General features: G+C 41.3%; 1 protein-coding gene across 15 annotated transcripts in view; it reads right to left on the bottom strand.

Annotated features, from left to right (window-relative positions):
- TRIM2 (tripartite motif containing 2) overlaps nt 1-24895 on the bottom strand; it is an 82699-nt gene that overhangs the window by 37747 nt on the left and 20057 nt on the right. For 5 of the 15 annotated variants that reach the window (XM_032444157.1, XM_032444160.1, XM_032444164.1 and 2 more), the window contains exon 2: nt 1022-1203. In XM_032444157.1, the coding sequence (XP_032300048.1) occupies nt 1022-1155 (134 nt within the window). In that variant the 5' untranslated portion in view covers nt 1156-1203. Of the gene's footprint in view, nt 1-1021; nt 1204-4981; nt 5378-7356; nt 7378-10636; nt 10657-10708; nt 10852-11268; nt 11412-18165; nt 18267-19296; nt 19481-24895 lie in introns of those variants that run through there. The other 10 variants (XM_032444155.1, XM_015860937.2, XM_032444161.1 and 7 more) reach the window with 9 other exon arrangements.

The following is a 24895-nucleotide window of genomic DNA, read 5'->3' as shown; positions in this document are numbered from 1 at the left end:
TGAAAGGAGAGCTTAGGCTTTGTACATCAGCTGTACAATGAAGAAGTTCTTCCAAACTCTCTCCATAACCAGATCAGCATAAGAGGATTACAATGAAAACCAGAAGCTGACCCTAGGATTTACACATGAACTGAAGTCAAGAAAGACATGATGGTGAAAAATCTTGACTTCACTGACTTCAGCGAGAGTTTCACTGCTGACTTCAGTAAAATCAGTCTCCTATTCTTCTACAAAAGACCATTTTATCTCACACATTCAGAAACCCATAAGTTTTCTTGCATCCTGTAAAATTAAATATGCCCATTGCAACCATAAGAAAAAAGTAAATTAAGTGGTTACACAAAGCATCTTTTACAACTACTTCCTACCATTCAACATATAACCCAAACAGCTACATCCCACCATCAGATCAAGACCTCTTCTCAATATTTCTTGCAGATTTGAATGGACAATATAACATTAAACATCACCAGGTATGTTCATTTCATTCAGCAGAATACAGCAGAAGACAGACTACAGTTTTTTCCCCCCATTGCTTTTCAGAGAGGTTTTCCACTTCAGTCAACCAAACTGCAGAATAATGAGGACACTTAATCACCAGTTATTAATAATGTAAATAATGTGTCGAGCCCTTGGACATTAAAGGATGGGATAATTTTTTTCTCTACTTAGTAAATCAACAAAGAGAGGCTTTTATTGTTTCTAATTAAGTACTAAGCAGTATAAATTTGAGGTTATTAATTTGAGATCCAAATTCTGGCTGCCACCTTACACATACTGGTGCAACTTTCTATTTACTCCAGTATTTACTCCAGGCATTTACTTTCTATTTACTCCAGTATAAAGGGAACATCATCCAAATATTTTTTTTTCTGCCTCTTTGTCCTGCCCAATGCAAAGAAAAGTTTCCACATCCCTGCTTCTCCAGCCTTCCCAGACTTTATTATCCCTCTGCATGTCCTTCACCAGTAAAAAAGGTCATTAGACAAATGTCTATTTAGAAGCATAAAGAAGGACTTACCTTTCACAAAAAGTGTGCAGACAGGGAAGTACCTTGGGGTTCTTGTAACGGTCCAGGCATATGCTACAAATCAGAAACTGCTTGTCAATCTGATGGACCACAGGACTTGGGATGTTGGAGCCTTCACTGGCCATCCTAGACCACTGACATATGGGTCCTGTTCCCTTCTACCCTGCACACTGCTGGAGTTGGTAGCAGGAAAACAAACAAACAAACAAGAAGAAAAGTGTCTTATAATCTCCACAAAATAACAATCAACAACAAATTCATCCATGTTTCATCTTGAATTTATATTTCCATATAAGACAAATACAAGGGAGAATTAAACTTGTAAAATATCTTATTGATGATGAGAGCACGGGAACCAACCTATACCACTATACATAACACCTCTGTCTGAGCAGGTATTCTGGAAAGGCATGTTGTCTCTGAGTTGTGAGAGTTACAGTGCTGTCTGGTTTTAAGGACATCCCACAGCAAAAACGTTCTCGTGCCAGAAGGCTAAGCCAGTGCTAACAAACACTGGATTTCATACACCTACAGTACTTCTGGCAAAATCCTTAAGCTAGAACTGCATCAGCCAAATGGCTGCATCACAGACAGAGTTTAAAAATGGTTCACCTAACACTTTTCCCCCTCATCAGTGCCCCTTGTGCCAAAGATATAGCAGGTTTGGCTTTAAGGAGGCTCAAGTCAATACTTGGCCTCTAAGCAGCTCAGGCTTTTCAAGACAGAAGTGACAAGCCCTCTGCTGCAGGTGCTGATCACGCTCATTTAAAGGTCACTTGATTCTGCAAAGGTTTCTGTGGCCCATGACATTTATCAGCAGTGACACATGTGATCTTCCAGTGCTTGAACACACAGCCTGCTTCTCTGCTGGGGCTAAGCTGCTCTCCCTGAGCTGTATGTTTAGTAAGGCAGGTACAGCTTACTTATTGCAGTACACCAGTGGCTATTTCTAGGAAAACAGAGGTGACCAAGGAACAGTCTTTACTGACCTCCTGGTCACTGAGCCCTGGAGATCCACCTCTCTGCTAGCAGCACAAAGTTAATCACAGGCAAACTACCCACAAGCAGTAACCAACATGAGACTCCATGCGCAAAACTGATGGGAGGCCTTTTATTACCATTTTATTTCCCCCTGAGAATGGTGAAACTGGAGAGTTAATAAAAATGCTATAATATTCATGCAATGCAATATTTGTTCATGACCTAAAACCACATGACTTCACAACTGATCCTCTGTTTCTCTTTTTTCCATTTCTTTTCTCACAGTAAGATAAAAATGTGGATTATATATAAACACAAACTTAGCTATCTAAATGCCATAAATCACACATGCTATACCTTGAGGTGTCAGTTATAAACCCATGTTACTTTTCAAAAGCTGGAGTTAAAAAAGGCTTTACAAGAATATAAACAAAAATTCTCAGCTTTCACAGATGGGAGTTGAAAGAGAATACTATCCAATATGATTAATGCATTCAGCTGGATCACATGCAGCTCTTCAGTGATTTGTTTCTAAATACAAATGTTTTCACTATTGATGCAGCTGTACTTTCCCCACCAAGAGGGAGAGGGGTGGGAACCCAAACAGAACAGGCAAGATAATCAGAATCAGGAGGATTTGCTTATCAAGAGCACAGTTTCTAAACCATTCACCAGTAAGTCATGAGCAGTGCAGCTTTTCTTTGTTATAGATTAAGCACAGACTATGAAAAAAAATGTATGTAAGATATGAAAGGTCTTCCATACAGCTGCCTATCATTTAATAGGAGTTCTCTAGCAAACAAATACGACTTTCTTTCATTTCTTTTGCAGCTATCAAATACAGCTACACCAGTGAACAATGCTTACACGAGGAAAACTCACTTTTTCCTGAAAAATGTCATGCCCATTTCATCTGATCTTCATCCATGTTTTCTAAATTCCCTCAATCTCACTGCATAATCAGGTGGTTCATAGCATTTTATCTGTAAGCCTTATTGCAGCCACTTTGATTTTCAGATGTTCACACTCCTGGTGTAAGAGCATTAGTGTGAGTTCAGAAATAAGTGTTTTTAATATTTGTTATTTTGTCTGGATCACAGCAGGCCACGATTGCCATTTACCCCCTGAGTTCACATGAACCAGGCTTCAATCACACACCTGAAAACAGAACTACATCAGCACATTTTAAGCTGTGGCCTTTATATGGTACGATAACTTTTTTACACAAGTAGTTCATTTTACAAAGTCTCTTAAGTGTGTTATTGCCAGGATCGAACATCTGATGCTGCAGCCTCCCTGAACCAACTTCACCTTTGATGCAGTTTTGCTCAATGTGATGTAGTTACGGAAATAACGATATTACTCATCGTCTCAATGAAAGCAGTTCTATAACCGAATACTCTTTGAGGAAAAGTTGCATATTTTAGACAATCCATTTGAATTTAAACAAAGGCAACATTTATTCTAATTAACTGCAATGCCTCAAAAATAGAACATCAGTTCTATACATCAGCTTCAGATGTATAGGTAGTGGGAGATCTTATCAAGTATGACTGCTCCTTTAACAGGAAAAAACATTCTATTTTTTTTAGTAGCACCTTCTGGACTTGAAACCTGCCACAGTTGCTTTTCAGAGATTCATTTGCCTTACATCTAATAACTAGCAGCCAAAACACAACCTTTGAAAATAACTCTGAGAATCACTTTACCATATATTTACACTTCAGAATTTAAAATGGAGAGCTAAAAGGTTTTGAAACCTTGCAACACACCAGACATAAAACCCCACCCATTTATCTATAAGAAGCACACACTGGAAACCCACATCAGGTTTGCCAAATCTAGTGCAAAAAGGGGGTTGGGAAAAGTGCACCCTTTGTCACTCGGTTCAGGCTCAAGGATCATTATTTTCCCAGCCACCCCCAAATTGAAATTATTCTTTTTTTTCCTTCACTATTGATTTCCATTCTAAATAAACTATACAGCAAAGAAAGGAGGAAACAATGGATCTCCAAGCTAGAGCAAAGCCCGGCTCTGCTATGCATGCATGCATGCCTTCAGGAGCTGAAGTGAGGGTGTGGCCCCAGGCATTTGTGAAAGAATACTATAATAAATAATACGAGAAAAGGGGAAAAAACGTTCAGGAGCAGCAAGTAACAGTTCCAAAAGAGCTGTTTCAGATTAACTGAGTCATGAAACAGAGAAATGCCCCTTATCTACAAGTCTCCTTAAATTAGCTCTATAATTCTTCGACCATTACCAAATTCTCAGTTTCCATGGCCTGGCCAAGAAAGAGACTCTTGGAAAACTAACTCTGCATTTCCCAGGATTTATGTCTAAAAGAGCAGAACCCTCCATTGCCAATATACTGCTATCACTGAACTCCACCCAGACAGAACTGCAACAAGCCTGAAAGTCTAGCCTGAGGAGAACAAATTGCTTGCAGCCTGTTCATCCTCCTCTTATCAACGGTATTCACAACCAAGAGGGTCTATTCATGTATTATGAATGAATAGGTTTCCCATGGCAACGTTTGCAAAGGAAGTTAGGCCTGGGAGCTGTAAGAAAGGGTGGGGAACCTTAACAATGTCTCTTGAAACGCTGGGGGTGCTGGGGTTTAAAACTCCTTAAAACAGATATAGTGCCTGTTCACGCCTTCATAGAATAAAGGACAGATATGAGGCATTTATAGCAGCACCCCAAAATCAGCCGACACAGAACACACTATGTAAGTTAATAATCAGAACCTCTGCACAAATGACTGGCGGAGAAGGCTCAATAAGCTACATTTACATTCCTCTTTCACACACACTCTTGTCATCAGCTTGCTGCCTTGTTTAAAACACAGCAGCCCTCTTCACTCTTACAGCATGCAGAAGCGTAATGAACAATCGGGGCCAAAACAGAAGGAGCAACCCAGCAGCAGCCACCAGGAACAACACTGAGCAAACTTGAGCGTTTTAGACCTACCCATCTTTGTAGAAAAACTGATCAGTGCAGTGCTGAGGACAAAATCCTTGCAGGGATGGAGCTGCAGTTCCGCAGTAGTCCAAACGAATAAAACATCATCTGTCAATATCTCAAGGCTCACGCGTAAAACTGGTAAAGGATCCCTATCACAGCACGGTCAGTACGAGAGGCACAGGGTATTTTGTGCTCTGAGGAATGATGCTCCATCCCACGAAGAGGACAGGTGGAAAGAAAAATGGAAGAATGACAGGAGACCCAGTGAAGTCGTCATGAATTTTTTTTCCCCTCGGGTCATTTACAAGTGGGAGACCCCTTCAGGATTCAAACCAATCAATCTTTATTTAGCACATCTTTTTCTCACTCAGCCCGTGTGGAAAGACTGCAGCAAATCGTGCAAGGGATTGTGGGATAGGGATGCAGCAGAGAGCTGCGACGAGATTCGCTGGGTGATTTTTTTTCCCTCCCTACTCAGCAATCAGCTGTTTGGAGGCTCCACACAGGGCCACTGAATTCGGTCACCAGAATGTTATTACAGGATTAGCTGGCGGAGACAGCCACCACTGTGCATCTGGCATGGCAATGCAGCTGAGAAATACATATGCAAATATTACTTGCAAATTGGAAGGGGGATTTAACTCCCACGGGGACAGCGGCTCTTACGCAGCCCCGCAATGGGAACCATCGCGGCTCTTACGCAACCCCACAATGGGAACCATCGCCACGGACGGAACAAAAGCACTTTCAATGAGAGAGGCGGATAAAGCCCAGCACTTAATGAGCGCCTCCTGATTTTTCCAGGAGTCACAGCATTTCCCAGAGCAGCACTCCGCTGCTCCAACTTCCAGCAGCAACAACAGACCCAACAAGCGCCCTTTGTCTCTGCAGATGTTTCAAGCAGAGCCAAGGAATCCCCGCAGAAAGCTGCGCTACTGACACACAAACCAGCAGCAGTGCCTCATGCTGCAGAGCAGCGTGTTTAACCCGGGCCAACTCAAAGCTTCACGGCACAATTGGTGACCTCGTGCTGAAGGACCAAGAGAATCCAAGCTAGCCACCTGCTGAACATTCATACAAGCATTAATGCAAAGCTGCGTTCCTTTTATTTCTTCACATCAAATAATAATAAAATAATTTCCTTGCTACCGAAGGAAATAAACTGATCCTTGGTGTCAGTACTTACTCTCAGCTATGCAGTTTTGAACACACAGATGCTACTGAAGCTAAGCAACACAGAATTAGCTTTGTCCTCCAGTATTACAGCTGGTGGGTTTTGCAGACAAGGTACCATTTGCATCTCTAAATACAGTGAATCTTTTCTTTTGGAAAACAAAACAGAAAAACGCGAATCATATGCAAGTATTTCAGCTCAGTGAGGCCAACAAAGCTTCCCACAAATAAAAGGGAACAAAAGCCCATTTGCATCAGAAATAAACAAATGTTGGTTTTAATGTTGGTCTGTGCTACTCTTAGTTAGAACGGATATAGTTAATTTCAAAATCACAGTTTAAAATGTTGGTTAGCACTCTTAAAATGCAGGCTTCTGAATGTACTTATTGCATTCTTGGACTGGCTGACCAGGTAAATAGTACTGATAGTCATGTAACACGAATGAGATTTATATTAAGTTCTTGTTAAAAATACAGAATCTCTGCATATCATTTATTTCCTATTTGGCAATCCTTTCACCACATTGGTTCATACATTGCACAGATCTGGCCTGGTTTCCCTGGGTAATGCCCACAGGGCAAAAGCATGCTGTAATCCACTTCCTAACTTGAAATGAAACATCAGGCAGCATGCATGCGTGTGTTCAGATCTGGGATACTTGTGCCAAAATACCACTCCTCTCACTCCCTTGACAAATGCTGAACTCTGTCAAAGAGAACACAGCATGCTTCATTTTAGCTCCACGTTTTAGCACGCTGAAAGATGCAGGAATCTGCACAGCAGGATTCAGTTCAAATAAAGGCCAGAGAGTTTCAGGCACATTTTTGGAGAGGAGGGGGTGGGGTTTTACTGCTACTTCTTCAGGTTTGTTTTTCCCTTTTCCCTTTAAACTGTCTAGAGAAGCCTGCTCCAAAGAACAGTTTTTAAACTCCTACAGCCAGGAGATGCAAAGTCTTTTGTTCCTGCCACATGAACAAAGCCACGTTTTAAACAAAAATCGAGACTAAGTTGCAACTCCCAAACCCGAGGTGGAAGACACTCAGACAGAAGCACACCGGCACCACTCAGCTACTTGCTTTTCCTTGCTATTTCTAGTATCCCATTTACATACAGTAACACAGAATGACAAGTATTGCTCAAACTCCTATTTCTCTTCACAGTCAGAAGGACTACATACCCCTCCAATCAGAGCCGATCCCATAACGTACCTCATGGCCAAAGAAGGCTGCAGGAGTCAGAGCGACAGCCACATTCACGGGGAGCTGCAGCTCCAAATGAGAGACTGCTTCAAAGTGCAATTCTTATACAATTATCTCCAAGGAAGCTGCCTGCTGACACTGATCTTATATTCAGGAAATTATTCTGCTTCTTCAACAAAACCAAACCATGGGACTGTGGCAGGGAAAATGAGACAGCCAAAAAATAAGAAAACAAGATCTCATCTCCCTTGAGATTTTTGTTCTTGCATGTTTAATGTTGACATGTGGGTTTCTTCTCCCTTGTGAAGAGGAAATGGATTTGTGGCTCAGTGAACAATCTTGCACTTTACCCCACAACAGTTATTGCCAGCCTGTTTCAAATAGGTTTATTGTATGCGTGTTTTGAGTTGGGGGAAGGGCTTGGGGTTTATTATTTATTTTTTTGAAAGAAAGAAAGAAAAAGGAAGGAAGAAAAGAGAAGGGAGAAAGGGAGCGAGGGAGGGAGGGAAGGAGGGAGGAAGGGAACAAGAGAGCAAAGGAGGGAGGAAGGAGGGAGGGAGCATGGGAGGAAATGCTACCCACTCACACAAGTTTACAGCACTCATTGGAAGTAAGTTCAGAAGAAACTATAGGGCATATGCCATCTTTATAGTGATGCAGAAATGAGTGTTGCAGCTCCTGCTGTCATCCCCTTTAACTGTTATGTTTTTCAAGCAATTTCTTCTTTTTCACTTCCTAAGCATAACTTGAATTTACATTCTGAGACATCTCATAACTGGTAAGTTAACAAAAAAAAAAACAAAAACCACCAAACCCAAACCCAACCCACAGCTCTTTTACAGATCTCTGCTATAGACTGCCATATGCTCCCCCTAATATTAAATAAGTCATCTAAACACTATAGGTTAAGATGAATGGTCTGAACTCCAGTCTCTACTTTAGATTGACTGAGTGGAGAGCAGTCTAACTCAGTCTTAGTCAGCACTGTTGCACAGAATGTTTTAAGGTCAACAGAAAAAAAAATAATAATAATTATTGGGTTAGTCCAGACTAAATGGCTAAATAATACGGTTCTAGGAAGTAAGACTGACTGGAAAATATGAGGCAGGACAGACCAGAAATCAATTACCTAAAGTCATCCTGCAAGGAACAGGGAATAACTTGGGAACACAAATATAGGAGAGGATGGGCTGCTCCAACCATCATCTGGCTCCACATTGTTAATTTGACCCTGGTGCCAGGAAAGCAGGTAGGGTGAAACAACCAAGTACTGTCATTGTGGGACTGTGCCCACACCAGGAATCATGGGAGCTTAGTTATATCTTAATGGGATGATGGTGGTGGAGACACCATCTTCCTCCACTGGAGTTATGCATCCATGCAGACCCAGCAGCTCCCACAGAGTAAGCACAGCCTGCAGCCTGAACTCACACTGGCAAGAAAAATTCGAGGCTTCCTTCCACTGTAAGCTCCCCCAGCCAGAGGGCAACTCTGTCAAATGCTTGTCCAGAGCCAGTCTCCTGTCTTGTGATCTAGCATAGCAGATGCTCTTCCTCAAAGCTTGTGACCCAGCACATGGCTTGTCACAACTGGAGAGGAAAAGAACTTGAAAGGTTTTCCAGGGATGAAACGCTAGGTAACTGAGACCTTCACAGATCCCACAGCCCCTACTGCACGTCCTCTGCTGCCTTTGCCACCTTATTCTATTTCCTCCTATCTTCTACTCATGCACAGTTCAGCCTGCCAAGGCTTGCAGGCAGCTCAGAGCAGTGGCTGAGACAGCCTGGCTTCCTGAGGGCTCTGCCAGTGCAAATTTGAGTCACGCGACAGCACTCCCTGCCTGTTTCTGGCACTGATGTTACAAGAAAAGCTGCACTGAGCACAAACTGCTTTTCTCCCCTTGTGTTATTCTCTTTCCACTTCTGGGTATTTGCCACTGAGATGGCAGGGCCAGGCACAGCAATGGGCTTACCTTCAGTACCACTATCACAAGTCAATGCCATTAATCAGGATTCTTTAAAAGTTTTCAGCTGCTAAAGACTGGAATAACAAGAATAGAAGCCACTGCTATAAACAAAAGCTTAACAGTTTTACTTTTCTAATGCTTTTTCCTCCTTACTTTCCTGAGTTTGTAATTAAAGTCTGTAATAGGGTACATGCTTGAAATAACCAAGTAGGCCGCCTCTGACACCAACATACTACTGCATTATACTCTCCTGTATACGGGAGGGAAGAGTAACAGCTGGCATTTAAAGATCCCTTTCCTTTTGTTTCCCCCTCCCCAGAACCTGTCTCCTTTTGCAGTATCCCTACAACTCTTTGGTGGTTCTGTTTCCATCCCCATGTTCCCACTAACCCAAACTCAGAGACTTTCTGGTAGCTACTTTGCACACATCGAGGAACAAAAGTGGCAAGTCAAGAGTCATGTCATCACATGGTAGTCACACAGCTGAGATGTGGTACTTCAAGGCAATTTGAATGAGGTCTTCATAACCTCACTGTGGGATAGGACCTAGCGCAATTAATCCCAACAGCAGTACACCAGGGTTCACTATGCCTGCAAGGACAATCTGAGTGCATGGAGTAGAAGTCCAGGAATCCCCAGCCAAATGAACCATTATTCCAAAGATTTCAGAGAGAGAGAGGGCAAGAAAGGAGGGGAAAAAAAGCAAGTCAAGGAATACAGTAGGATTAAAACTATCACGTCAGGTCAAATGTCAACCTCAGATTTTTTTTTATTAAACATAAAAAGGGTTGTAAAACATCATATTCTAGGTAAGCTATTTTTTAAAATAAAAATCCACTGTGAGGCAGGTTGAAATAATTATTTTAGGGGCTAAAGGTTGTGATGGTCTAAGTAAAAAGATTTTAAACTCTACACTTGGCACCCAAAGCACACAGTCAGAGCATCTATGCCATATGTACACAAGCTCAAAAAAAACCCCAACAAACAAAAAGCTAAGCTGGCAAAAAAAAAAAAAACCCTGCTCCTCTAATCACTGCAGCTTTCATGAGCATCTGCTCTGAAATGCTTCTTGAAATAAAATTGCTGCATGGAGACACCATATTAATCAATGTTAACCCTTCCATGCCCAGGACATCAAGCAGTACAGACAAAAAGCAAGAGCCAGAGCAGGAACCTCTTTGGGAAGAAATCCACGAGCTTTTCTACATGCTGTTAGATATAATGTACAGTGAAAAATGCTCTAGGCATTTTCTTCAGAGCTGCTAAGAAATGGCCAGAAAAGTAAAGTAAAAGGTAGATGCAAATGCTTGATTCTTTTGGTACCTGAGAAGTGAAAGTTGAGCTGCTCAGAGACCACCCACTCCAATCTCTCCTGAAGCACTTGTCTGGACCTACCCATGCTGCATCTTTGCTTCATCGTACAGTTCTGCAGTTTCTCCCTCCAGAAGAGATGACACCCACCAGGTACCTGAGTTCAGTCACATATTCCCTGCTGACCTCTGCTCTTCTTCCGTTTCCACTTATCTCTGTTGGATTCTGGTGATCTAGCACAAAGTTAAAATCAGCGTGGGATAGGACAGCACCCAGCTCTCACCATGTGTCACACAACTTGTACACCAACTTAACACAGATACTGCCAGCCCTTTTGTTGTTCTGTTTGTTTGTTTGCTTTTCCTTTGCAACCTTCAAAATGCCACACCTCAGCAGAAACAGTGCATGGAACATAAGCATTCAAAAAGCAAACAACGGAGGCAGAGAGCACAGGAATCTCCATAGCACACAGTCTGGAAAAATAAGGTGCATGAGCAGGTAGGTTTCCGCCAAAAGCACATACAGGAGAGGGACTGGGAAAGATGGGGTTGAAAAGAGCCCCTCTCCAGCCCCTGCACAGGCTCACAAACCCCACAGTGCTTGTTTTAAGGATGAAATGCTGCTGTCCACATCTCTGTGTTTACCTGAACTTTTTGCACAACGTTCACCTCATTTTCTTGCTCGGAGCCCAACAGTGATGTTACCTTCTATGTCTGCTGAGTCTTCTGAGCCGAAATGTCTTTCAAACACACAGTGGTATGTTTAAGCATATGGTCTTTCCTTGGGTTCAGCGAAGCCCTCAGTCAAGCAATAAGTGACAGGCTGAGGTTTACCCAGGCAGTCTCCTTATGCCAGTAATTACACAACTGAACTTTCCCAGAACTAGGTAAACACACAGCTGCACACAGCAGGTATTCTGGCAGCACCAGTTACAGTGCAGCAGTGTCAGAATAACCTTGGCAAGAGGAGCTCCCTCGTTATAACAATGACAGTATGCACAACAGCTAAATCGACCAAACCACAATAACAAAAAGCAATCAATGGCTTCCCCCGAGCAGCTCCAAACACACAGAATCCAAGCCTGTCAGCTGCTGTCCCCTCCTCCACACTCACAGGTCACTACGTTTGACTTAGCATTAGTCAGCTCCAGCACTTAATGACTTGGGAACACCCAGTGGCTGAAATCCACCAAGTAAACATGCCTATCTAGCCTGTAGCAAGGACACTGGCTTGCTGACTGCACTTCAGTGTTCCTATCTAAGGAACTGGTGTTATGGGAAAAAAAAAAAACACAGAACTTTTCTACAGCATAGATGATGTGTTCCTCAGATCTTGTGCCTTATCTGAATTCCCAATGTGCATTGCCTTGGCAGTTTCACTACAGCCATAGCAGACACTGCCACGTCCAAGCCTCCTACAGGGGTGCTGAAAGGCTGATCAGAAGCAAATTCCCAACACTTGACAATATGCCAGACTTCTGCAAAAAATTACATTCACAGGAGACCCTTGTACACACCTTCCCACATTAATATTTGTCTTTTAAAATTGACATCCTAACTTAAAAATAGCTCACATGACATCATTTTTAAGATTCTCAAGCTGATACATGATACCCAGTATTTACACTCCTATATCAAAATACATCTTTATTATTTTCTAGGAAATTCAGTACCCTTATAAATACTGGAAGCAGAAGTTAGGAGAAAGCCTCACAAACAATAACCGGGTGAATGCAGCTGTATTTTTAAATTAGAAAGGCACTTGGAAAAAACACTGGTCTCAGGACAAGAGAAATATTGTCTTAAATTAGCTGTGATATCATTTGGATTATGATAGCACCCAGCAGACTCACTCAAGTACCAGAATCCCACAGCTACACAGAGCACAGCCTGTGCAAGCATAGCTTAGTCCATGAGCTAAGGCCTTACAACTTAGCTATTGCTATTTAACCACAATGGCACAAACTGACCAAGTACCTTTCCACACTATGAAATAAGTTTTTATAGTAAGCCATTAGTTTGGATGAAGGATGTTTTTCTAAGGAAAGAGGCACAAAACAGTAGCATATGCAGCCCAAATATTTTGCAGTCAGAAAACAGGATCAGAGCTTGGCAGCTTCTTCCTGTAGATTCTATGAAGAGCTGTAAATGCTGCCTGAGAATTTAGAAGCAATATTCACCATGACTCTGTCAGGATGTACCATGCTGTTCTTGAGACAGGTGATACACAGTATCATCAAAACACCAGCAGAGTTAGAGAAGTATGTGAAGTAACCAGCTGTAGGCACCTCTATCTGAAGTAACAGAGAAATCCTTGTGGGATTTCAAATAAACACACATTTCAAATAAACACTCTTGGAATGCCGAGTTAACTCTTATTCACAGTTTAATTCTTATTCACTGTCAGAATCTTGTTGCATTTTACTCTTGCTTTTTGATGGCCACAGAAGAGAAGCTCCTTTAAGGCTCCAGTAAGGTACTAGATACTCCATTCTATGATCTATGAATCTTAATGCCCCAGGGTGACACAGCTTCTAATATATTACATTCATTCTGGGTGAGAATGAAAAACTCATGAAGGATATACAGATTAAAGATTTTTAACTACAGAGAAACCACCTCTACTAGAAGCAGAGCTGGAAGCACAAATCACTGAAGATGAAAGAGTGCTCTGGGGAGTACCATTATTTGTCTGATCTATTCTTATGCTTGTCTACCATCTTCATCTACCATCAGTCACCATTCAAATTACAAGGCTGAGCCAGATTTACTTCTGACTTGACCCAGTCAGAGCTTCAAAATAATTGGTGTAAACATCAGAGGAATTGCCATAGTCTGCCCTTTTGGCAGAGCGGATGAATAATAATGGTGCTACAGGGATGTTCTTATTGCTGTTCTTATTGCTTAGCAGAGCCCTGCCATTTGTGACTATCAAATGAAATTAATCCATCAGACAGTTGCCTTAATACAGTACTGCTGAATGGAGAATATCACTGAGGGCCACAGCATATCTTTAGGAAGTTTCTAAGTCATATGAACAAAATGCACAACAGTAGAAACTGACTGGTCATCACCCCAAAGACAACTTTTTTTATAGTAAATGAATACAAACCCAGCATTTCCTCTCACCTCCTCCTTCCTTTTCAAACACTGTTCATCTTTAAGAAAAAAAAAACCAACCAAGAGTGGTATTTCCTTAAGACTGACATTTGTTCAGCTTTCCTGCAGGAGTAGTCTATATTATTCTAAATGCAATGCAATAGAGCTTGAGGAAATAAGGCTTTTATTGCTGCCCTGACTCTCATTTCTAAGCCATCCACCTTCCCCAGCAGAAGCCTCTCCAGAGGTTGCACACCACAGAGTGTGCCTTCTGCAAGTACACACATTGTGGCAAAACAATGATGGCTGCTCACAAGGTGGAGGCAACCACTGCACAGCTCAGATGTGTGCCCTGGAAGCTCAACATGGGAAGAAGCCTTCCTGCTGTTCTCACTTGTAATCAAGGCTGTGCAACATGCATCTGCCGATGAAACACAGGAAATATTCACTTTATTTCCTTTTTTTTTTTTTTTTTTTCCTTTCCCTCCAAGTAAACTGGGAAAACCACATGCTAACCTGTACCATAGTATTGTCTCAGTAACATTCAGGCCAAAAAACAACAACAATGGCATGAAATTAGGTTCTGATTTCTTGGGTCTTAGGTTTTCCAGCCCTGACAGAGTGCAATTACTTAAGCTCTAAATATAACAAGAAACACCTACAGAGACTTATCTTGTGAGAGTTAATCCCTGAACGTTTACATTATCTCTTCCACCAACATGGGTATTACAGGAGAGAAAGTTGTAACAGTGTATTTCGCAAACACTGTTTCCCCATTGGAAGGGGGGAAAAAAAAAATCATGGTGTGAATACACAAACTGTACTCACTTTTCCTCTTTTTTCTTTTCCTCCAGTTGATGCATGCTGCAAAGGCTCATTCATCAGTTCTGAGTTCTCATCCCTAGTGGTTGTTTTAGTTCCTGAGGAACTTCTAAGCATCTCTTTACAGTCAGTACAACAAAAAACTGTTCTCAGAAGAACTGGAGAAAAAAAAAGAGCATCTGCTCTTTTGGAAGCTGTGCTTCTTAAAGAGCAGGCAAATTCTCTAATAATATAGACCATGAGTCAAACATGATACACGCATTAAGTTTCTCCAAGGACTGCTGTAGAATTTAAGGTATTTAGAGGCACACAAAGACATAATTGTTGGAATCTTTGCAAGAATATTTCCAAGTTCAGCAAAATCTTTTGAATGCAATTTTTTCTTTTTTCTTTTTTTTTTTCTTTCTTTCTTTTTTTTTTTTTTAAATAATCCAACCATAGCTCTTTTCTTGCTAAACCAACTTCTGAGCAGTCCACAAAACATACTGGTAGATACCACGTACCTTTGACCTCAAGATAATCCAGAGCAACTAAACTTTGACACTGGAGGAGGTAGGTACAGTATAAACCTTTGCAGAGACTGAAATTTATACTTTTCCTTCAAGCCATTACTCCACATGATATTTTTTTTCAAATCATGAGTTCAATGAAAGGACAACTAGCATTCAACACTCATTAAAAAAATTAATAACTAAACAGAGAAAGGGAGAAAGGATCATCACCCTACATTTTCAGAATGGAAAGAAAAAATCCAAACAGTCAGAGTGGCTTTTCATGACAAAAAGCCAGAAAGTCATCCAGAAATAAACTAATCATACACATGTTTAGGCTAATAACATTAAAGCAAATAAATCCGTACTGGATTAGGATTAAACAGATTGCTGAACATTCATCTCATGCATTTAAAACATTTAGAATGGTTTAAAAATGAAACTGTATCTACTCCAATCTTTATGTCTCTTTTGCAGAAAGAATCCATCCTGACTTGAGGCCTAAAGATGCATCTACCAACAACGTGCATCCAAGCCTAAAAATATTCAGCACTATTAAAGTGAAAGAGAATAAAAAATAGATGAGCAAAAGTGCTGACCAGGAAAAGCTGAGCTGTCCAGTATTTCCGGGGGACCTTTTAGACTGTAGACAGCCATGGTTCATTTTTGTATCACTTGTCTTCTCCAGGGTGCAAAGCATATTCTTAAAGTTACTGTAGAAAGTAAAGTGTCATAGCCATTTCTGCAGCACTTTGTAAACTACTGTAGAAGTCCAGTTCTATTTTGATGCTTGTGTCAACCGGATCTCCATGAAACATATGAGGTGCCAGAATACACACTGTTAACATTTTGTACATATCCACAATTAGCAACCTACTTAATTTAGCTGTGTCTTTTTTAACCTTAATGTAGCTAACTAGTAGCAAGGCGGACGGAGACAGACAACATCTACCTGCTACACTAGCTGTTCACAGCCTCAATAAGTCTATTCCAGTTGCTGTTTCAATTCTGCCTTTCAAATGTGATTCACTTGTGAGTTTGTGCCCTAAAGCCCAGCTGGCAAGCGGAAAGGCTGCCTAGTGGCCAGCAGAGTTCTCAGCTGACTCGATCCACTGGTCTCCCTATTAGAATGGCATACTACATCATTTATTTCACTTTACACTATTCCAGTTACAAACACGATTTCTACTTTCACCTTTTAAAAATAAGCAATTTCTAATCCAAATATAGCAGAACACTCCAATCACTAGGAGGAGTGACAAGCACTGCCAGGATAAGTCTACAGATTCTGCAACAGAAAATGTTCACAAAGCTTCTCATAGAATCACAATATCATTAAGGTTGGAAGAAACCACAGGGATTACCTGGTACAACCACCAGCCTATCACCACCATGCCCACTAACCCACGTCACTCAATGTGTCACCTACCCTTTTATTGAAAAACTCCAGGGATGGAGAAAATATGGTAGAAAATAGTAGACAACTGACTTTAATATTACAATCTATACTACAAATATTTTGCTATTTCAATCACATAAATGAATCCTGGTCCTCAGGTAAATAAAATGGTTCAGAAAGGTTGATAAATGCCATTTACATGTCTCCAAATGTCAACATGAATTTTGTTATGTGCAAGCCGGGAATCCTTCCAATTTGAATTTGATCAACATTTACAGCCAAACAGCTCTTGCTATCGCAGGCACAAGTCACCTTACAGCACACCAGGAGACCACCCCCAATGGGGTCATCTAAACACAACAGCCGGCTCAAACAGAAGCAACAAAACCTAAAAAAAGAAGCCATCAAAAGTAGAGGAACAAAGAGATGGAAACCTATCTATATGAATCATAGGTCCTTTTCTCCTGACAGTATTTCAATACTTGAGTAACTTCCAAACAATTATTACTTACATATTTTGTTTTGGAACCTTTTATTGTTTTGTTTATGACACATGGACAGTTGCTTTTTACTTTTTCCCTTAAACTACAACCTACAGTCTCTGGAAATAGCATATCTAATTTTGGTTGAAAGTGTCAGCCAAACATAGCATCAGTGATTGTGCATTCTATTGTAAGAGTCATGGGACTTCTTCAACATAGTCCTTGAAACCCAATTTGAAAGGCCAGTTCATATATGTTATCCAGCAAATTATAGGTGGGTAGATGTCCAGGAGAAACTTGGGGGGGGGGGGGGGGGGGAGAGTTTAGGGCAAAGGAGAAGAACAAAAACACCTCAAGAAATATTTATAGATACAGAACTGTTGGATTTCTATGACACAGAACACTGTGCTGTCCATAAAAAAGAAAAAAATAGTTCGTATGATTCTTCTCTTCTACAGTTCAATAGTATTAAGGATTATTCCTTATGAGCTGGAATTATTTGGACTAAAGATGTGTTTGCTGCTATATGTAAACAAGGAGTTCAAACCAGCTATACTCATATCCTCAGGCACTTTAAATTTTGTTCAAGCAATATGCTTGCCAACTGATCAAATCCAATTTTTTCACATTTGGCTCAAGGATCTCTCACAACATACCATGCTGTGCCTTTGTTTTTTGTATAAATTGATGTGTCAGAGTATTACATTTCTCTAAAACTGCATATTCAGTATTTTTTTGCAGATGATTCAATTTTAGCTTACCATAGTAACATATAGCTCCTTGTTCTCTGAATTTCCAGTTCATTTAATTCCCTAATTTTCTTCAAAGAAATCAGGAGGATCATTGTGTTTCTACAAGCTGTCCAAATCCTAGTTTTGTTATGAATTAATGAAATTCCATTATCAGGCAAAGACAAGCCCAAGATGTTTTCAAGATGGCTTCAAGCATTGATTATCTAGGATTTTCTAGGAAACAACATGACCTTCAGGGTGAGACTGCCAGAGAAGAAATACTATCAAGAGTTTGGGAAATCCCCCAGCTCCACTGCCATCTTTGTCCAAGCAAGACCTAACTTCCCAAACACACAGTGCATACTGTGGGATGCAGAAGAATTCAGTGTTCGTATGTGCTGTCAGGCAACAGACATTGCTTGTCACATACCTTGCCTCAAAATCAAGATTCCACTGAACTTCTACTAGAAAATAACTTCCACAAAGAAGACAATCACTTAAGACCCGACACCACTCACCAGACACAGTAAAGGCATTAAACGTATACATCATCCTGAAGCTCTCGTTAGCATCACTGGTCAATTCTTGGTCAGCTCTTACATGAGCAGAAGTGTGGAATTTTAAGGAAAGAGCTTCTGATGATTATGTCACAATAGTTGGTCACAGAACTGTTAGCCAGGTAACAAATCCACTGCCCTCAAAGACAAACAGTCTGAGGCTGCAACAGGGGGCAGCTTCTCTCATACCACGTCCTTACTTGATCAATACTTAGTCACTGTACTTTTAACACAGTTTTGTTACACACATACAAACAGACATTTATGCAACTGTTTTGGCCTGATGAATATTTAACTTCAGGGTAATTATTGCCTTATTCTTGGTATCTTATAATTTTTTGCTCTTAGTTAAACCTGTCAGTCTGCCTGGAATGCATGTTGAAAATAGCAGAATAAAATTAAAGTAGCATGGGGGTGGGGTGTGTGTGGAGAAGGACACTTAGCAAGGAATATAAACATCAGGTAATAGCTTGACTTGTTCTGCACAAAACCAGAACAACAGAATATAGCAGCTCTAAAGTCAGCTGCCACCTTCAAAAAACCTAACACTTGTGAGATGTAAAACTCTCCCTCCTAATTATACCTCAACACTGTCCTCTCAGCTTAACAGAGTAATTATTTTGCTTTGAATAAACATCACTGTTCCTTTCCTAGGCAAGCTGTTTGGCTCCATTCCAATTATTTCTTTTAAGTATTAAAGAGCAGGAAACATTTGTTTTCCCCTGTCACATCCTGTCCTCTTTACACAGCATCACACAGTCCCTTTTGAAATGCTGGCACTTACAGCAAGCTCGACACACAGTTCAGTCAGAAAATTTGTTGTTGTTCTTGCCAACTACAAACAAATGTAAAGGTTCTGACAGGCAACCAAAGTCAAGCTATCATGACTGGCAGGGAAAGGTGGTGTCACGGCACTCATCCTCCACCACTACTACCCTGAGTGTGGGAAAAGACATTTACACAAAGCACTTGCTACTCTGCACAGCAGAGCGCCTGGCAAGGGTTTACTGCTGAACCCCTACTCTCCCAAAGCACTAGAGAGCATGAAAAGCATAAGGACAGTTAAGAGACACGTGTGAAAAGGTAACTTACATTGTTTAGAGAAACGCCGGGAAAGGACTGCTGAGGTTTCTTCAGTATTCAACACTGGTGTTGGCAGAGAAGACAGTCAAAAAAGTACTCCTAAAGAAATCTCTCTTATTTCTCTCTCTGTTCATTTTCTCTGGAGTCGCTCAGCCGGAATAAAACCAACAGTCAAAAGTTTATCCCCTCGTATTTCCGAGTGATATGGCTGACTCTCCTTGGACACGTACCAATGATGCAGTAAAAATAGACAGAAGGGGGGGGGGAGGGAAGAAGAAACCTAGCTTGAGCCTGAATCTTCTTAACTCAGTGTTTTCTGTAAAAGCTGCTCTTATGTCAGAAGCTCCCATCCCCACACTAACTTGCAGAGCATGGAGTCACCCATCAGGTTTTCATAAATTGTGAATTACAAGCAAAGCATGCAACATAAACAGCCTGGTTTATGCTGAGCTCCCCAGGCACCAGCCTTACAAGTAACCTGAGGTACAAAGGGTTTAAAAATAAACAGCTAGTCCCACACCGACCTGTTCTCTGTCACACATGTGGCTGGGCTGGCTGGCTAATTGGCCCCTGGCAGCCCCCGGGCCCTGTGAGCAGCAAATTGTCCAGGGAGGTGCTGGGCAGTGCTCCCCCCTAGGGAAACAAAGTGAGCCTGCAGCATCTCTCCTAGCACGAACAGGCTTTCTGGAACAGGAATTTAAAATAAATACATATGCTTTCTTAAAAAAAAAAAAAAAAAAAAGAAAGAAAAAACACAACTGTGCAATCGCTTAGCAAGTCATTTAGAACAGCCTGTTTTTCTTTAACAGCGAACAGAATGCAGACTCATACTTAAACACTTCCAGGTGGGAAGTATATTTACTGCAGGTTTCTTCGTTGCAATTTCCTCTCAGGAGAATTAGTGAAGAACTGCCTGATGGAAAACCTCAGAGGTGATCCTGTCTATTAATTACAGCAGCGAGCATTTTAATCAAAAGCATCACAAATAAAATCTTTAAAAACACCCAGAAAACACTGGTGGCTTGATATATATATACACACTATATATATATTTACATTATGGACCAGAAAACAGGTAGTAAGGCTATTCTGTTTGGATAAGAGACCCTCAGCAAAAGAAAAAACAGACTTAACAGACATCAAAGAAGCCAGGGCCTCCACACAAAGGCCAGATTGTCTCACTCTGTGGATAGGTTGGGATGCAACAGGCAGGCATCAAGATACTCCCCTCTATTATTCCAAACTTAGCTCCATGCAAGGACAAGCAGATGCCCAGAAATAATGGAAGCAAATGCTAGAGGTTAAATAGCAGTATAGTATACGTGCTTAGATAGAAACAATTTACGTTTCTGTATCAGGAAGATTTGTGAACCTGAAGTACTCAGCCAATGAGGAACCAGGGGAGGAAAAGATAAGCATTGGGTAATAGGGCATAAAAGATATAACGCTGTTTTCTGCAGGCACTCCTGCTTGCAGGACGCCCGCCGCTGCAATTGCCAGTAAAATCTGCTTTATCACAGGAACCGTCCTGATAAATTACTGGGATATTTCCAACACTCCTAAAGCCACTTTCACTCCCTATTTTCAGATATTCAAAGATCTACTGCTCTGATTAAATTCAGGTTCCAGAAGCTTGAGGGTGCGCATGATTTTTTTTTCCTCTTTTGATAGCCCAAGGAGAGAGGGCCAGAGCTCTCAAAGATATTATATCCCCACAGCTTTTGTGATAACAGGCAGCCCTCCAAGATAAGTGAATACAAGCTTTTGATCCAATGTAACATGAGCTCAGCCATATTATTAGACACACAAGCAAAAAGTATAAAAGAACAGATTTTACGTGCCCTACAACTCAAATGCTACCATATCTTTGGCCTGCATTCTAGCATTTTTTCCTTTTCTTTCGTTCTGTTCCCCCACTGCTAACACTTGAACTTGGACCTGCTATTCTCCAGAAATATTACAGTTAGATGTCATTGCATGTTGTTCAGGTCCTGTCATAAATAAAGCTTTCCGTGATTTCATTCACATTCTTAAGACGTGTCTGCAGCCAAACAAAGATCCCCAGATACGTTTAAAACTTTTCTCTGTTTTATCAGAGTTACTTCAGAAAGCCAATGAGACCATTAATTTCAAACACTTGAAATGCAAAGACATCAGCATAGTTTCCATCACTTATCCTCTAGATGAACCTTCCCCAGGAATGCATGCTCAGTATATAGGTGATGCATATATGTAATATTTTGTGTACACATTGCAAGAATATCCTGCATGAGATTGATCAAACCAGAGAACAAGTCATGACATGGAAGGGGGAACAAGGCACAGAAGCTGTCATTGTGCCTGTAGGGGCACTCCTGCTTGTGGGACATCTGCCATTGCAATCACAAATAAATTCTGCTTTTATAAGAGATACCATCCCGACAAAATTATTTGGATATTTCCAACAATTTGAGGGCTTGTCTGGGATAATAATTGTCACCTCTTTGGGGAACCCCCCTACTACCCTGGACAGGAGAGGTGCACCCCACTGATTTCAGCGGTCCTGCCTGGGTGGTGAGGTGACTTCTTAGGATGGCCGATAGGAAACTGAGGCTGTTACATAAAGGACAGGCTTTGTGAGAGCCAAGGAGCAGTCAGGCACAGGTGTTGACCCCTGCAGACCCGGTAATTTTGTGCACAGACAGAGGCAAGGGAATTTAATTCTTGCCTTGGGGGTCAGTTGAGTCTCAGGAGGGAGCTGTTGGTGTACGGTACCCTGTGCACTTGATGAAGTGCCAGCAGTACACCCCTATTTAATCAGAGCGAGGTACTCCAGAGGGATTGGGCCCTAAATCCAAGAATCGGAGTGTGGTAACCTGTGAGCTGGGTAGTTCACAGCAGCATTCCGGAGGGATGGGGAATAGGAGCTCCCAAGAACAGGGGAAAAGCGTCCCCAGAATTGTGCCTAAAGATAGCCCCTTGGGAAGAAGCTTCAGAATTGGAAAAATAATCCCAAAACCATGGACAAGAACAGGAAAAAGATGTTTAAATACTGTATACAAAAAGCCTAGAGAGCCACTACAGGGAAAATCATTATCTTGACCAAAATAGGGATCTGATAAAGATTGGGCTTGTCAGATTTTGAATTTATATGTAAACAGTAATACTCCTTTCTCTGAAAAAGAATTGGCTTATGACATTGAATGGGTGCAAGAAGTAACACAGTTCCTCACAAGGAGTCAAAGTTCAAAAGAAAAAAAAAGCAGAAAGATCATAAATGGGATCCCTTAGATACATTCCCTCCCTTCAATTTCTAAAGCAATTGAGTCAGCATTCTCTCCAGAGAAGGGGGCTGGCTGAGCTGCTGATCCCATGCAGGGCCCTAGAGGGAGGATGCACTCTCAATTACCGAGGGAACTGGAACAGTGTAAACAGGACCTGGAGAGTTCTCCTTTCTCTAAAACTAACCTTACAAATACTTCACATTATCCTCTTAGGGAAGTCTCCTTAGGTCAAAGGAAAATAGGGCATGCTAAGCTGCCATTTTTACTAGCAGAGAAGTCAGGAGATTCAAGGAGGAAATTGATTCCTTAACTGGGGATCCCGTAAGAATAGCAGAGCAATTAAATCAATTTCTAGTGCAATTGTGAGGGTACAAACAGAGGAATTACAGGGGGAATCAAATGAAAAAAAAGAAAAAAAAAAACAACAAGAAAAGGGTTAAAGAAAACAGTGAGTTTGGAATATTAGAGTTTGGCTCCCCACAGCTTGTAAGAACAACTTGGAGTGAGAGAGCTGGGGGCCAGAGACTCCCCTGTAACTGTAAAGGGTGTATTACTTGTAAATGGGGGTGGGACCGGACATTGGAAGTAAGAATAGCCTTCATCTGTGTGGATCTAAGGAAACTCGATATCCCACTGTTAGCACTGGAAGCCCAGAGAGGAGGGAGGGTGAAACTGAAATACAGTGTTAGTAATTACTGTTATTATGAAAGTTTGGGAAAGACACAGGCTGAGGAAGGCAAAATTGAGCAAGGTGCAACAGGGATGTCCTTACTGAGAAAAGAGGTGAGGGATATGGAAAAACTGATTGAGAAACAGAGATAGCATGGAAGTAAGGAAATTGGGAAGAACAATAGCAGCTGTTACTGTTGCTGCACTAGAACAGGGCCTGAGGACCCAGAGATTCCCTCAGGGAAGAAGTAAGGGTGAGCCTGGAAGGGCCCAGGGAGAGTTCCACCCCCACTGGACCAAGAGCAGCTGCGGAAGCAAGGTAATGAGGTTTATTTTATGATATGGGTGCCTCTTACTCTGTGCTACATCAAGAACTGTTACCCGTGGATTATTTTTGTAATAGTTGTAGAAGCTACTGGCAAGAGAAACTTACTTTTTGGAGACCATTTAAATACAGGCTAGGAGAACAAATAGGAAGATGCTTCTATATCTTCTTGTACTGAAGTTTAAATACCAAGAAAGTGATAGACAAAAGCACTGAGTTCAGTGGAGAAAGCACCTTGCCTTAAAATTTTAATCTATGAAATTGCCAAAATGACGGGAACTCAGAATGGCAGATCAGCAAACCAGGGATGCACCACAGCTGCATGCTCGCCATTCGTTCTGATGGCAAACTTCTTGGTGTAAGACTTCCTAAAGATTTCACTTAATTTGTATTTCGTTTTAGCATTTCTGCTTGTCCAAAAGCCTGATCCCCTCCAGAAAGGCACCTAGTTGTCAGGTGATGATCTGAAAAGAGAATATGCCGTGGTAATCCTTCGAAGCCTGCTCCTACTGTTAGATTTGGAGTAGGCTGCTTCAGTGCTGTTGGCATTTTGCTTTATAATGCAGTATCACTCATCTTTAACATAAAGCAAACAAACAACTCAGATAATTACAACCCTGATGATGTAGTCAGAGAAGTCCCAAGGCTGGTGATATTTTCACTGCAGGCTACAGTAGCCCCTGGCTGTCCCCCAGGGAAAAGGGAGAATAAGCACAGCACCAGGCCATTACACAACTCCTCTCACTAACGTCTGTCACTGCAGGGATCTGGGTCTGCCTAGGGACTGACCCTGTCAGTCCAGACTCATCCTAAACCATGATGTCTCAGCATCACTGTTTTTTTTCGCAAACTTTCATTTACATAAATAAGCTTTCTTTCAAAAGCAAGTGACCAGGAAACATTAACATAATACTTCTTTTCATATGGCTGCATTCATAAAAAGTTCTGAACTAAAAGTAATGTGTCCCAGTCTTCTTTTGTTTGAAAATATTATTCATTTAAGAATCAGAAACATTAACATGTGACCAGTAGTACAAAGAAATGAGTGCACGGAGAAGCATACCAAACAGTTCAAAAGCCCCTGTAGGGCTGAAGTTCAACACAAATCTTGTGAAGCAATACTGGACAGCTTATTTAGAAAGAGAAATAAAAAGGGCTACATTTTCTACAAAACATGCCACTCTTAAATATTTCTTGGCTCGGTCTTCCTCCAGACCTTGCCTGGAGGCATTCATTCTTACAGCATACAAAGGGGGCTAGTATGCGCCTAACTTGCCCTACTTTTCTTCCTTCAAGTACAAGGAGAAAAGGGGAGGTATGTTGAGATCCCTGCACTGAGGAACTTGAAATT

This window comes from Coturnix japonica, chromosome 4, assembly GCF_001577835.2.
Source record: "Coturnix japonica isolate 7356 chromosome 4, Coturnix japonica 2.1, whole genome shotgun sequence".
In the NCBI taxonomy this organism is placed as follows: Eukaryota; Metazoa; Chordata; class Aves; order Galliformes; family Phasianidae; genus Coturnix; species Coturnix japonica.
The sequence above is the reverse complement of the archived record's forward strand: the minus strand, read 5'-3'. Positions and strand labels throughout refer to the sequence as shown.